The 15,707-nt window shown below is 36.3% G+C and overlaps 1 protein-coding gene, 1 long non-coding RNA gene and 1 pseudogene across 2 annotated transcripts; 2 read left to right on the plus strand and 1 right to left on the minus strand.

Moving 5' to 3' along the window:
• The first annotated feature begins 11 nt into the window (after positions 1-11).
• Positions 12-3,086, plus strand: LOC132269168 (uncharacterized). The gene is made up of 3 exons (XR_009469430.1): positions 12-423; positions 1,666-1,731; positions 2,235-3,086. It is a non-coding gene; the product is annotated as an uncharacterized LOC132269168 (long non-coding RNA).
• Positions 3,087-3,459: 373 nt separating this feature from the next.
• Positions 3,460-9,554, plus strand: LOC132269652 (cytochrome P450 monooxygenase macC-like; annotated as a pseudogene).
• A 2,829-nt stretch (positions 9,555-12,383) lies between these two features.
• LOC132269166 (cytochrome P450 CYP82J17-like) lies at positions 12,384-14,824 on the minus strand. Its single transcript, XM_059770257.1, has 2 exons — positions 13,801-14,824; positions 12,384-13,183 (listed from the first exon to the last, which is right to left on the minus strand). The coding sequence occupies exons 1-2, from the start codon at positions 14,764-14,766 to the stop codon at positions 12,557-12,559; spliced, it is 1,593 nt and encodes a 530-aa protein (XP_059626240.1). The 5' UTR covers positions 14,767-14,824; the 3' UTR covers positions 12,384-12,556.
• Between the last annotated feature and the right edge of the window lie 883 nt (positions 14,825-15,707).

Here is a 15,707-nt window from a genome sequence, read left to right on the forward strand (position 1 = left end):
ACAAACACCAATAAAAATCAAAGAAACCTACTTCACAACTATTTGGGGTTGGCTACTATGGATCAATTACTATTTTACATGGCAGTGTCAACAGGTAACCTCATGGTCCTGGGCCAAAATAAGAAAAAAGATTTGGAAATTTTGGTTAGGAATGAAATGAAACTGAGTGAGGGTCAACACTTACCTGGAATTCAGGGCAGTCCCAGGCCCAAGACGACCAAGGCGGTCGCATTGGGCCTCAAAATAGAGGATGGAAAAAAAAAAAAAAAATTAAGTTAGGACAAGTCTTGGTCGCCTTGGTTGAGGCCCATAGGGGATGGAAAAAAAAAAATACGGAGTGTTAAGTTAGGGCAAGTTTCAGACGACACAATTTGCTTCGACACTCCGCAGGCCGCAGCCTCCGCTATCGCCTCAGGTGACAAGGTATGTTCATCCTCTTTCTCTCTTCTCTCTCCTTTTGCATGAATCAATCTTTTATATATGTTTCTTTCTTTCGTTCATCTCATCATTTGATTTGTTCTAACTTTGGTTCGTTTGATTCGGGCCTTTACCTTTGTTCCAATAGTGAAAAGTAGCTTCCAAACTAGGGTTTTTTGTGTGTGTCACTGTGTGTGATGGCTATCAAAAGCTGAATGAATATATTATGGTTCTCTTAGTATTTTAATAAATGTGTGCCTTTCTACATGTGTCTTTCATGGCGATCGAGTCCATAATCTATGCAGGCACTTTTTTTTTTCCTCTCCTTAATTCCACTCCAATCTCACAACAGCAGCAATCATACCCCTTTTCCTCATAAGTTTTTGCATTTTCACATTCAATCCTACGAAAATTAAGGATCCCTTCTAGTGGGTTGAGCCGTTGAGGTAATAATTAACTTTTTCTGTCTCTAAATTTTGCTCATACTTAAAAGTGCCAAATTAAGGGTTTATTTATATTTTATTTTTATATGAAGATACATACCACCATTATTGATGTTATTTGAAGTTGGCTCAGCTAGAATTTCAGTTAATAATACTGTCAAAGCACTTGCCATCAGAATGTACAAACACATGGAAATCAAGAGCAGGCTTTAACAAAACAAAAGTTAATGGTTTTTTTCTATTAATTTGCACAGGTCTTCGGTAGCAATGATCAATCAATCACTGCTACTAAAGTTGATTCCTCATCCTGAAATCAAGAAAGTGGTAATTGGCTCCCAAAAAACACACACACAAAGTGTAGTTAATATAAAGAGTGAAAGACAAAACTATATATGGTAGTGGATGCCACATATAACCTAAAAATCCCGCTACTTCTTCAGCACTACAAGTTCAGCCTCCTATATATATAGTCACCTCATCTCCACATATTTTTGTCATCTGTAGTCATCAAATTTTAGCAGCTATATAAACAATGAAGGTAAAAAAGAAGCTGCAGTTTTCTGTTCCCCATTTCCACTTTTGGACTATATTTTGGATACTCTGTTTTGTCTTCTCTCAATCTCTCCTCTCCTCCAGATTCCAGTGAAAACTCCAGCCAGGAGATCATTCGAACAAACTGCTTGATTTTAGATTTTTTTTTATTTATTATATTTATTGTATGATCGGCAATGCTTAGTTATTATTGTTTCTGTTTGATTCTCCATCCATTTTATGTTAATTGTGATCTTCTTTCACATGCTAGCAGGACACTCTTCTTAGTATCTCGTGAGGTTATTTGCCTTGAACTTGAATCAAATCATTGCATATTGAGGTAATATATATTTTCTTTAAACAAAGCAAATTATTATTATTATTTTTTTGTAGTCTAGTTTTATGTTGATTATGGTTCTTGTTATTTAGATTTCAAGAGATTTCATTATGTCTACAAGAAAATTTGAATCTGGGCATGAAAAAAAGAAAAAAAAAAAAAAAAAAGAAGAGAGAAGAAGAATTGATTCAATCTCAAAAAGGAGATATCTTAAGTTTTTTAGGAGCAATACACAAATAGAGAGTTTAGTTGAAGATTTGGTGAATGAAGAACATATGAATGTGAAAGCAAATGAAGAAAATATCAATAAACATGAAGATTTAATGAATGAAGATCATAGGAAGTTGGTTAATGAACATGAAGATTTAATGAATGAAGATTATAGTTATTAGTTAGTTGTCTTATGCACAATGCACATGCGCACAATTAAATTAGCTATAGAATTTGAAAACATCGTGTGAAAATTCTGCACTCTTATAATTTTTTTTGCGCATGTGAAACTTAAGGGCCTCACATTTGAAAGTTTGCCTAGGGCCTTTCAAAATATTTGGAATTCTTTAGTTCTTTGCCTCAAAGGGTCAAACTTGCCTACAGAATAATAGAGGGACTCTGACACTTGAACACTAGGGGAAATCAATGAATAAATAGAATTGCAACCAGATCTTGTCCTAAATTTTTCATCTAAATAATGAATTAAGTTGAACTTTTGAATTCTTGCTAGGATTTACCTTTTCCTTTCTTTTTCAAATGAATATGTTGTAAATTTGGGCTAAGGTGTTCTTTTATGAATATGTTAGGATTTATCTTTTTACATAGTATAAAATTTTGTAACATGAATTTAAAGACATACCATTATTGTTGCCTTGATGACAGTTTGCTTTGTGTGGCCATAAACGAATTCATCATCAATTACAGAGAGCATAACATCTATGAAGTCCTGCTCATCACCCCTCTCACTCACAATTCCCTTTTGTAGATGTTCTTAAACCCAAACTCTCAAAGATAGAATCCAATTATTTTCCAATTCTCTTCATGGTCTTCAAATCTCCTCCCATATGATCAATCCATGTTAGCAATGGAAATGGAATCACATCTGGCAATACAAAAACCCCATTTACATACATAAATTCCTTTATAACTCTTTTAAATTGCCTTGTTTCTTCATCGTCCGCGCTCTTAGAATATCTCTTACCTGCAATCATCTTCACAACAATAATCAAAGTAAATTGTTCAAGCCGTTCACTAATCACCACCCTGTTGCTCTTCTTGGCAAGCAAGTACAACTCTTTAATGCTAGTGTCCAATTCCGAGACTCGGACATGCCTGAGCGTGTCAAGTCGCAGACTTGACAGCAACTGGAGGAGTGTTATTTTGCGCATGTCACGCCAGAATGGCCCGTAAGGCATGAACACGAAGCCTGCATTGTTGTAGCCAAGGTACTTGCTATCGCTATTAGCAGGCTGTGAGGCCAAGGCTATGTCATTAGTGGTGAAGCACTCCAAGGCTATGTCATTAGTGGTGAAGCACTCTTTGACATAGCCTTGGCCTGCTAATAGTTGGGAAGCTGTCAAAGAGTATTTCACCACTCTTTGAGGCCAAGGCTATGTCAAAGAGTGCTTCACCACTAATGACATAGCCTTGGCCTCACGGCCTGCTAATAGCGCTGGCAAGTACCTTGGCTACAACTATGCTGGCTTCGTGTTCATGCCTTACGGGCCATTCTAGCGTGACATGCGCAAAATAGCACTCCTCCAGTTGCTGCGCTCAGGCATGTCCCAGTCTCGGAATTGGACACTAGCATTAAAGAGTTGTACTTGCTTGCCAAGAAGAGCAACATGGTGGTAATTAGTGAATGGCTTGAACAATTTACTTTGAATATTGTTGTGAAGATGATTGCAGGTAAGAGATATTCTGATAGCGTGGACGATAAAGAGACAAGGCGATTCAAAAGAGTTATAAAGGAATTTATGTATGTAAATGGGGTTTTTGTATTGTCAGATGTGATTCCATTGCTAAGATGGATTGATCATATGGGAGGAGATTTGAAGACCATGAAGAGAATTGGATTCTATCTTTGAGAGTTGGGTCCAAGAACCTCTCTGTAATTGATGATGAATTCGTTTATGACCACACAAAGCAAACTGTCATCAAGGCAGCAATATTGGCATGCCTTTAAATTCATGTTACAAAATTTTATAATATGTAAAAAGGTAATTCCTAACATATTCATGAAAAAACACCTTAGCCTAAATTTGCAACATATTCATTTGAAAAAGGTAAATCCTAGCAAGAATTCAAAAGTTCAACTTAATTCATTATTCAGATGAAAAATTTAAGACAAGATCTGGTTGCAATTCTATTTATTCATTGATTTCCCCTAGTGTTCAAGTGTCATAGTCCCTCTATTATTCTGTAGGCAAGTTTGAACCTTTAAGGCAAAGAACTAAAGAATTCCAGGCAAGTGTTGACCCTCACTCAGTTTCATTTCATTCCTAACCAAAATTTCCAAATCTTTTTTCTTATTTTGGCACAGGACTATGAGGTTACCTTTTAACACTGCCATATAAAATAGTATTTGATCCATAGAAGCCAACCCCAAATAGTTGTGAAGCAGGTTTCTTTGCTTTTGATTGGTGTTTGTGTGTGTATACATTTACATCAAAGGATAAATATATAATTGTGTTGGTGTATTGCAAAATATGATCCTCTCTTCTTATTATGTTCTAACATTAATCTTGCCCTGTAGGTCCTCATCTCAGGAGGCTCAGACACCACATCTGTTACCTTGACATGGCTCTTGTCTCTCTTATTGAACAATAACGCTTTGACGCATGCCTAAGAAGAGATAGACTCCAAAGTTGTTACGGAGAGATGGGTAGAAGAATCCGACATCAAGATCTTAGTCTACCTCCAAGCAATTGTCAAAGAAACTTTGTGTCTATGCCCTGTAGCTCCCTTATCAGTACCGCACGAGGCCAGGGAAGACTGTAATGTGGGTGGCTATCACATTCCTAAGAACACTCGTTTGCTAGTAAATCTGTGGAAGCTGCACCGAGATCCTCGTGTGTGGACGGACCTTGACAGATTCATGCCGGAAAGGTTCCTGACGAGCCACGCAGAGGTAGATTTTGGTGGTCAGCATTTTGAGTACACCCCTTTTGGCTCCGGTAGGCGATCTTGACCCGGGATCACATTTGCCACGTGACACACTTGACACTTGCTCGATTGCTCCAGGGGTACAACTTCACTACACCAAATGGTGAACTTGTGGACATGACTGAAGGCTTAGGCATGGCAACCCCACTAGAATTTGTTATCACCCCGCTAAACTCCATGCATGCAACATACAGCATATGTTGTGAGTGGACAGACCCTGACAGATTCATGCCGGAAAGGTTCCTGATGAGCCACGCAGAGGTAGATTTTGGTGGTCAGCATTTTGAGTACACCCCTTTTGGATCCGGTAGGCGATCTTGCCCCGGGATCACATTTGCCACGCGACACACTTGACACTGGTTCAATTGCTCCAGGGGTACAACTTCACTACACAAAATGGTGAACTTGTGGACATGACTGAAGGCTTAGGCATTACCATGCCTATGGCAACCCCACTAGAAGTTGTTATCACCCTGCGCCTTCCATCTACATTTTATGGAAATTAAACTCCATGCATGCAGCATATAGCATATGCTGTGAGCAAATATATATGATATATGTATATATTTGTATTGTGTTTGATGGAAGAAGGCAACAGGTGCCAAAATGAAATGGGAAAAAGGAAATTGAGATGGTGGGCGGGTCCCACTAGGTGATTTTCTTGGTTGGCTTTCATGTGGGTTGTCTGACGTTTTGAGAGGGGCTGTATTTGGTTGTGTATCATTATCAGATGGATATAATGATAAGGATGGAAGGGCAAGTTTCAAATGACACAATCTGCTTCGACATTCCGCAGGGCGCAGCCTCCGCTATCGCCTCAGGTGACAAGGTATGTTCATCCTCTCTCTCTCTCTCTCTTCTCTCTCCTTTTGCATGAATCGATCTTTTATATATGTTTCTTTCTTTCGTTCATCTCATCATTTGATTTGTTCTAACTTTGGTTCGTTTGATTCGGGCCTTTACCTTTGTTCCAATAGTGAAAAGTAGCTAGGGTTTTGGGTGTGTCACTGTGTGTGTGATGGCTATCAAAAGCTGAATGAATATATTATGGTTCTCTTAGTATTTTAATAAATGTGTGCCTTTCTACATGTGTCTTTCATGGCGATCGAGTCCATAGTCTATGGCAGGTACTTTTTTTTTTTTCCTTTCCCTAAGTCCACTCCAATCTCACAACAGCAGCAACCATACCCCTTTTCCTCATAATATTTTGCATTTTCACATTCAATCCCATGAAAATTAAGGACCCCTTCAGAATGTACAAACACATGGAAATCAAGAGCAGGGTTTAACAAAACAAAAGTTAATGGTTTTTTCTATTAATTTGCACAGGTCTTCTGTAGCAATGATCAATCAATCACTGCGGGTAATTGGCTCCCAAAAAAACACACAACAAAGTGTAGTGTAGTTAACATAAAGAGTGGAAGACAAAACTATATATAATAGTGGATGCCACATATAACCTAAAAGTCCCACTACTTCTTCAGTACTCCAAGTTCAGCCTCCTATATATATATATATAGTCACCTCATCTCCACATATTTTTGTCATCTGTAATCATCAAATTTTAGTAGCTATATAAACAATGAATGTAAAAGAAGTTGCAGTTTTCTGTTCTCTAGTAAACTGTTCTCTTCATTTTTTATTTGTGCCTGTGAAAATTTCGCACTCTTTAATTGATAAATTTATTGTTATTAGTTAGTTGTCTTATGCACACTGCACATGCGCACAATTATTTATTGGTGGTAATAAAAATTTATAGTTATTAGTTAGTGCACGCAGCACATGCGCATAATTATTTATTGGTGGTGTTATACTTATTAGTTAGTTGTCTTATGCACGCTGTACAGACGCACACTTATTTGTTGGTGGTGATAAATTTATAGTTATTAGTTAGTTGTCTTATGCACAATGCACAGGGGCACAATTATATTAGCTATAGAATTTGAAAACATCGTGTTAAAATTTTGCACTCTTATAATTCTTTTTTGCGCATGTTAAACTCAAGGGCCTCACATTTGAAAGTTCGCCTAGGGCCTCTCAAAATATTTGGAATCTCAAAGCCGGCCCTAGTTCGGGAGAGAGAACACGAGAGAGAGAGATGGCTATGACAAAGGCTAAGGAGATTGTTTCCTCCAATCCAGTTGTCGTCTTCAGGTTGATTTCTTGTTTTTTGATCTATCTTTATACATGTCTATTCCTTAATTTATAGTAAATCTACAAATCTATTGATTTGATTCGTTGATCTTCTGATGTATATGGATTTATGTATGGATCGGCAGTAAATCGTATTGTCCGTACTGCGTGACCGTTAACTTGTTCGCAGAGCTTGGAGCCACTTTCAAGGCTGTTGAGTTGGATCCTGAAAGTGAGTCCTCTCTCTCTCTCTCTTTATATATATATATATATACTCATAATATGTTTATGTCAGTATTTATGTGTGATAGATTCACTGATTCTTCTATGATCATTTTAGTCAATTTCATATTAATCATGAATGAATTGGAGAATAGTGTAGTATATATGTTTGTAGGAATGGCTTGAATTCTGTGTGTGAGACTACTTTAGCAATACTATGGACGAGGAAAAAAATTATTGGGAGTTGGGACAAATTATTTTTTTAATAAATTAGATGCATAGGGATTAGGGATTCAATTACTTAAAAAAAGAAGATAGCATTGGGATTCAATGATTTATTCATTGTGTCTAATTCACATGGCCTGTATCAATCATGAATAACTAGATATCCATAATTCCATTGGGATTGTTTGATCACGAAGGCCTTGCATAAATGAGGCTCATTTTAAAGAATTCTAAAGATGGTCTGTTTGAAGAACTTATGATTGAGCCATTCAAATTCCCTTTTTGTCGTCTTCATATTGTGTAATGATATCTACCTTTGTGGAAATGGCTTTTTTACTCTCTACGATTCTATCAATTACTTTGAAGTCTTTGTAAAGTTAAAAAAAGAAATTTTCAAAGAAAATTTCTTTTTTATGGACGTAAATTTAAGATTTGTCCCTCATATCTAATTCAGGAGAGAGTGTGTGTATCAATCATGATAACAAAATATCCATAATTCCATTGGGCTTTGATTGTTTGCTCACAAGGACCTTGTTATAAATGAGATTATTTCATTAATTGGCAGTGTCTTTCCGATGCCACTGATCTATATATGTGTGTGTGTGTGTGTGTGTGTGTGTGTATATATATATATGCAGGGATAACACATTTCAAAAAGTACTCATTCAATGGTGCTTCTAATTTGTTGTTGTTGGTTGGAATGATTAATGTTTTTGTTGGTGTTGCATCTTGTGATATGTATATGTATTAATACAAAATCACCATAGGGATGTTGCACGATTATGTGAAGATTGAATGGCTCTGTGTTTTACATAGCATTTTCAAATGTATGAATCTGTTATTGCGAATTGGCCAATTACAAATAATAGTTTTCACCACCCATAAAGCTAAAGTCGAATGCTACCAAATAAACAGTGATGGTACCTCCCAGTCTTTTGATAACTCTCCATTTAAAGAAAATCCAAGGATAATCTCTTCGAAAAAAGTATGATTAAGGCTCTATTTGTTTCGACGTAAACATATTTTTTTTTTCTTTTTCGGGTAAAGTATTTTTTTATTTTTATTTTTTTAGTGTTCGGCAAAGGTCTACCTCAAGGTTGAGGTCGAATCTATCGGGCGGGACATGTAAAATAACTCATCTAAAATTGATGGATAAGTTATTTTTATTAAATTTTAATATATTTTTTTTCTTGGTAAATATTTTACTGACAACCGAACACCAGAAAATAAAAAAATATTTTACTTCCCCTCCAAATGTGCCTTTTTTTGTAGCTTTTCATAAATCTGATGCTACCATGGATGGTCATTTAGTGAATGGGACAGTAGGCTAGTACCCATGGGTATATGGATCAACAGCTTTGACATTGGTATACATAGAGGAGATATTGTTGTCGACTTGCATGGTTCATCACTTCGTGCATTTGTACAAGCAAAAGCTTTGTGTGTGTGTGAACAATATATTGTGCATATGCAATGATCAATTACAAATTTGCATATTTTGCATTTTGAAGGCTATGGAAGTGAGGTACAGTCGGCATTGCGCGAGTGGACTGGACAGCGGACTGTGCTAAATGTGTTCATTGGTGGCAATCACATTGGGGGCTGTGACAGTATGGCCTTTTTCCTTTCCCACAATTGTCGCAATTTCAAATGTAGTTGTTTTTTCCTTTCCTGTGTTAATACTCTCTCTCTCTCTCTCTCTCTGTGCAGCTAACTGGTATGCACAAGCAAGGAAAGCTCGGCCCTTTTCTGACCCAGGCTGGAGCTGGAGCTGGAGCTGTAGCTGTTGGTAAATCATCTTATTATATATTTCCTATATATATACAAAGCTGGAGAGTCCCTGTAACTCCAATCTCTACTGGATATGACCGGTGCTAACAGCTTTGTGGATCAACTTTGAGATAGGTCACCTTGTTACCGATAGTCAGATACAATACTTATATCCCATTATCATTCTTAAGCAGTTGAAATTGAACCCAACCTTTCTATAAGTTTGCTTGGTGTATGCGCATTGGTTCAGTACACAACATCATATCTGTCCCAAAAATAGGTCCCACGTGAATACAATTATATTCTTTTTTCTGTTTTTATTATCTCTAACGAAAATGTGTATATGCGTAAGTTCTAATAAGAATAGTATAATATTATTATGTATCTCACTAAATGTCATATAAAATTATTTATTTTAAGTTCTTATAAAGAAAAAAACAAAGAAATAAAATATTTGGTCAATATAAATTTATTAAACTTATTATACCATTTAATAAAAATAAGGGTAATATATATATATTTTCTTGAAAGGTTAAGCAAATACACAGGCCAATTCCTCTTTCATAGAGGCTCAGATATTTCGTTTGAAAGGCAAGAAAAAGTAAAGTTTGAGATGAAAATTTTACATTCTTAGAGTAAGCTACGTTAAATGTGTCAATGCATTACCTTCTAATAAGAATAGTATAATATTATGTATTTCACTATATGTTTTATAAAATTATTTATTTTAAATTCTTTTAAATAAAAAAATACTTAACCAATATAAATTTATCAAACCTATTATCCCATTTAATAAAAAAAAATTACAACTTTTTATTTAATTTAATTTATTTATTTTCTGAAATACATATACTCATGCCTTCGTGAAGGTTCAAATACCCAATCTCTCCTCAGGGGAGGAGAGTTTGTATCATCTGGGTTATTACCTATTTGGTAAAATAAGAACAATTTAGATAAATAATATTCATTTGGTTCCAAAATAAATGTCCACATTTCTATTTTTCAAAGTCCCAACAAAATATATATAAAAAGTCAAAGTACTATTTTTTGTAACATACTATCTTAATTAAAAAGTCGAAAATATATATATATATTTGGTAACATTTTCAATTCAACATTTTTACATTGAATTTATAAAAAGTAAAACATCACATCCCTGAAAAAACTATTAGGTATAAATTTGATAATTCCACTACCAATACAATAAAAAGTTAGATTATCAAAAGTATTCATCTGGTTTCAAAATGTATGTTTTAATAATTTTTTATTATATTAATAAGAGTGAAGTTTCAAATATGTCCTTATTAAAAGTTAAAATTGTGCTCCTAATTACTTGTTTAGTTAAAAGAATAGTTTGGAAATATTAATATTACATGACACATTTATTTTGGAAGGGAGGAATATTTTCTTGTAAATTGTCTAAATCTTGAAATATCTTACAATTTTTTAGAAAAATTGTAATGCTAAGTATAATTCATTCACTTCAGAAAAAATTGTAATGCTAAGTATAATTCATTCACTTCACTTTCCTTAACTAGAATTTTCATCTAACAAAACCAAAGAAAAAAAAAGGCTAAATGAAGAATTTTTAATGTTAAAAAAAATTGATGGTAGGCTTTTATACAAGTTTAAGATGTTTAATTTTCGGATGATGTGCTGGTTAGGAGGCAGAGAATATTCAAATTTTAAACATATACACATCTGGGAGGGAGAGAATATTGTTATTAAATCTGTCGGTCGTTTAAGTCGGTGGCAAAGATTGCTCTGCCTCTCTCTATATAAAATAGCGTATTGTTCGCATTAATTGCATTGCACTGAGTATTGGGAGAGGCTGCTCGCTGCTTGCTCTGGTAGCCGCAACAAGTGCCTACTTTCTAGACATTTCAAAGTGAAACAAGAAAATCACAGTCACTTTCATGGTGTTCTTACTTGCCAAAAGATACTAACAATGATTCATTCTCAGAAATCATGTGAGTCTCACCGTCCTATTTTCATGTTATCTTGATGAATTAATATGATTAATCTTTCTCATGTTTTTTTTTTTTTTTTTTTTTTTTTGTCGTAATTCAAGAAAAATGATAGTAGTATTTTGATTTCAATTTAAATTGGGTTTAGGTTTCCAATTTTATTTTTCACTTTTGAATCGAATCAATTGAAAATGGGGCAAATGCTTTCAATTTTCGGAATTCAAGAAAAATTTTGTATCGACATTAATCAGCTGCTGCCTGAGGATGTGGTTATTGAGATCCTCTTAAGGCTGCCCGTGGAATCACTGATTCGGGCCAGAGCAGTATGCAAAAATTGGTACACTGTCATCATAAACCCTAGTTTTGTTACTAAGCACTTCAACCACCATGCCAACCCTGATCGTCTTTTTGTTAACCATTTTGACAACATTTCCAAGTAATATTTTTTGTCATTGTACCTTGATGAAACACTCTGGACCGGTTCTGCCCCGGTGTATCAGGATGTGGTGGTGGATATGCCTCACCACCTAGGGGTCAGTCACTACAAGGGCATACTGGGTCTGTACAATCACTATGAATCCCACAACCGAAGAATTTAGGTTCCTCCGGGTACCCCCACTTAACTTTCCACCCAATGTGGTGATTTTCCAAGGTGCTTTTGGATTTGGTTTGGATCCCATTACTAATGATTACAAGGTAATTTGGATTTTGGACACTGCGGATGAGGTTAGACATATGATGTGTGGTCGTAAGGTTGCTGTGTATACTCTATCTACTGATATCTTGATGTTGATTTGCCTCATTCTGACACTGAGACCCCTCAGTGTAACACATGCATTAATGGTGTTTATCACTGGCTTACATATGTCTACAAACATCTTCCCGTGATCCTTTCATTTGACATGGGGAATGAGTTGTTTCACAAAATACGTGATGTTCCAATTCTAAGTTCAGTTCGTGCTGTTCTTGCAACGTACAATAACTCTCTTGCTCTGATTGTCATTCTAATTTCCATCCAATTGTTGACATTTGGGTGATGATGGAAGAAGGGTGTTGGGCAAAACAATTAACTTTTGAAATCCTTAATGATGTGGGATTGCCGCTCGGGGTTTGGAAGAATCGTCAGCTTATTATGCAAACTGATTGTGATGGTCATGTAGCCTTGTATGATCCAGACACTAATGAAATTAAGGACAAACTAATATATTACATGCATTACACACATACCAAAGCCTTTTCATATTCTTCATAAATATGACAAGGGTCTTGTGGTTTTATTAGGAACGGAACATAAAGTCTTATGGTCTGTCTCTATTTCTGCTCGCAACATATGCTATATGCTGAATGCTTGGAGTTTAATTTTCATAAAGTGTAGATGGAAGCCGCGGGGTGATGACAACTTCTAGTGGGGTTGCCTTAGGCATGGTAATGCCTAAGCCTTCAGTCATGTCCACGGGTTCACCATTTGGTGTAGTGAAGTTGAACCCCTGGAGCAATCGAGCCAGTGCCAAGTGTGTCACTTGCGTGGCAAATGTGATCCCGGGGCAAGATCGCCTACCAGAGCCAAATGGGGTGTACTCAAAATGCTGACCACCAAAATCTACCTCTGCGTGACTTGTCAGGAACCTTTTCGGCATGAATCTGTCAGGGTCCGTCCACACACGAGGATCTCGGTGCAGCTTCCACAGATTTACTAGCAAACGAGTGTTCTTCGGAATGTGATAGCCACCCACATTACAGTCTTCCCTGGCCTCGTGCGGTACTGATAAGGGAGCTGCAGGGTATAGACGCAAAGTTTCTTTGACAATTGCTTGGAGGTAGACTAAGTTCTTGATGTCGGACTCTTCTACCCATCTCTCTCTGCCAACTTTGGAGTCTATCTCTTCTTGGGCATGCTTCAAAGCATGGTTATTGTTCAATAAGAGAGACAATAGCCATGTCAAGGTAACAGATGTGGTGTCTGAGCCTCCTAAGATGAGGACCTGCAGCGCAAGATTAATGTTAGAACATAATAAAAAGAGGATCGTATTTTGCAAATACATCAACACAATTATATATTTATCTTTTGATGTAAATGTATACACACACAAACACCAATCAAAAACAAAGAAACCTGCTTCACAACTATTTGGGGTTGGCTTCTATGGATCAAATACTACTATTTTATATGGGAGTGTTAACAGGTAACCTCATAATCCTATGCCAAAATAAGAAAAAGATTTGGAATCTGTATGGTCATGTTAAGATTTGGGAAGTTTTGGTTAGGGATGAAATGAAACTGAGTCGGTCAACACTTGCTTGGAATTCTTTAGTTCTTTGACTCAAAGGCTCAAACTTGCCGACATAATACAGAGACCATGACACTTGAACACTAGGGGAAATCAATGCATAAATAGAATTGCAACCAGATCTTGTCCTCCTAAATTTTTCATCTGAATAGTGAATTAAGTCAACTTTTTCAATTGATCGATGAAGCCAACAATTTTTCAAATGTATATGTTGTAAAACTCTGTCAGGACAAATATGAACATAAATTTAAAGAACGTATATGTTGTAAAACTTTGTCAGGACAAATATGAACATAAATTTAAAGACATACCAGTATTGTTGCCTTGATGACAGTTTGTTTTGTGTGGCCATAAACGAATTCATCATCAATTACAGAGAGCATCACTTCTATGAAGTCCTGCTCATCACCCCTCTCACTCACAATTCTCTTCTGTAGATGTTCTTGAACCCAACTCTCAAAGATAATATCCATTTCTTTTCCAATTCTCTTCATGGCCTTCAAATCTCCTCGCATATGATCAATCCATCTTAGCAATGGAAATGGAATCACATCTGACAATACAAAAACCCCAGTTAAATGCATAAATTCCTTTATAACTCTTTTGAATCGCCTTGTCTCTTCATCGTCTGCGCTCTCCGAATATCTCTTACCTGCAATCATCTTCACAACAATATTCAAAGTAAATTGTTCAAGCCATTCACTAATCACCACCCTGTTGCTCTTCTTGGCAAGCAAGTACAACTCTTTAATGCTAGTGTCCAATTCCGAGACTCGGACATGCCTGAGCGTGTCAAGTTTGCGACTTGACAGCAACTCGAGGAGTGCTATTTTGCGTATGTCACGCCAGAATGGCCCGTAAGGCATGAACCCGAAGCCTGCAAAGTTGTACCCAAGGTACTTGCCGGCGCTAGAAGTTGGGCGTGAGGCGAAGGTTATGTCATTAGTGGTGAAGCACTCTTTGACAGCCTCCCAACTGCTCACCACGAGTGCACGGTGCAACCCGATCCGGAGGGTGAAGATGGGGCCGTATTGGTCGGTCATGGCTCCGAGGATCCTAGCCACCGGGGTTTTGCTGGCTAGTTGGTGGAGGTGACCTAGTAAAGGCCATGCACCTGATGGTTCAGGAGGGAGTGATATGATGGTCTTAGTAGTGGTTTGGCTGTGATTTCTTGATCTCCATAGACTGTACAATAGCAACAATGCTATGAGAGTACCAATTGCTTGTGGAAGAGAGAGGAAATCCATGAAGCAGTGTTGTTTGAAGAATGAGATCATCGCTACAATTTGGTGCTTCAATGTCTACGACAATTGTAGCGGTGTACCGTCAATTTTGAATAGAAACATATAACAATGACTTTTTGTCTTTCTTGCTCTCTTTCTCGGTAAGCGAAACACTCCACGGGTCAACATGAATAGTATTCAATGTTGTATAGTAGGATGGGAAAGGATCCTCTGTGCTTCAATTTAATGTGTTGCAGTAAAGGCTATTACATGATTTAATTGAGGCTGCTCTAATGATGGTACATTTTTCTTCGCTATCCTCTTACCATATCTGGTATATAAAAGCAAACAAAACAAATAGGCACATGCCTTGTCATACGACTCTTACACCCTTTTCTAAATTTCTAATATACTACACTAATTCAATGGCGTATCAATTTCAACGTTCAACGCTTCTTGTGATATTTTTTTATCACCGCTTAGGAAATACGGACACTTTTATAAATGAGTCGTATTGATGTCATATTGATGTCATATATCGACATTTTTTGAACGTTTTTTAATTACGTGTCCAACACTTCATATATGTGTCCATAAATAAAAATTAATTTTATTATTTGGGACACTTCAGCGACACTTTTCGAATACTTCATCAATACTTTTCGGACATTTTATCGATACTTTTCGGATACTTTGTCGACACTTCTCGTACATTTCTTACACAAATCTATTCAGTAATCTTAAAAATAATATAAATACCAATATGGTAAAGCAGTGAAATAATGGTATATATGATATAAAAATGATTACAATGACATAATTTCATTTTTTAATTCACTTCAAAGCAACCCTTAATATAATAATTATAAATGAATTAATGTTTTATAATACTATTGCTGAATAGATGTATACTAATAAAAATTTATATTATTATGTAACCGTGCTCATGCCATACCTGTGCCTTACTTTTTCAAAATTTGACGTGTCGACCTATC

The sequence above is a fragment of the Cornus florida genome, unplaced genomic scaffold (genome assembly GCF_030987335.1).
Source record: "Cornus florida cultivar Cherokee Brave unplaced genomic scaffold, ASM3098733v1 CherokeeBrave_3.0.0_Hap2_Chr08, whole genome shotgun sequence".
NCBI lineage: Eukaryota > Viridiplantae > Streptophyta > Magnoliopsida > Cornales > Cornaceae > Cornus > Cornus florida.

What these genes read in the sequence shown, in the direction of transcription:
- LOC132269166 (XM_059770257.1), bottom strand. Translation starts at nt 14,766, where the DNA reads ATGATCTCATTCTTCAAACAACACTGCTTCATGGATTTCCTCTCTCTT. An exon ending in TCATCAAGGCAACAATACTG is followed by an intron (nt 13,184 to 13,800) that starts GTATGTCTTTAA and finishes CTTGCGCTGCAG; the next exon opens with GTCCTCATCTTAGGAGGCTC.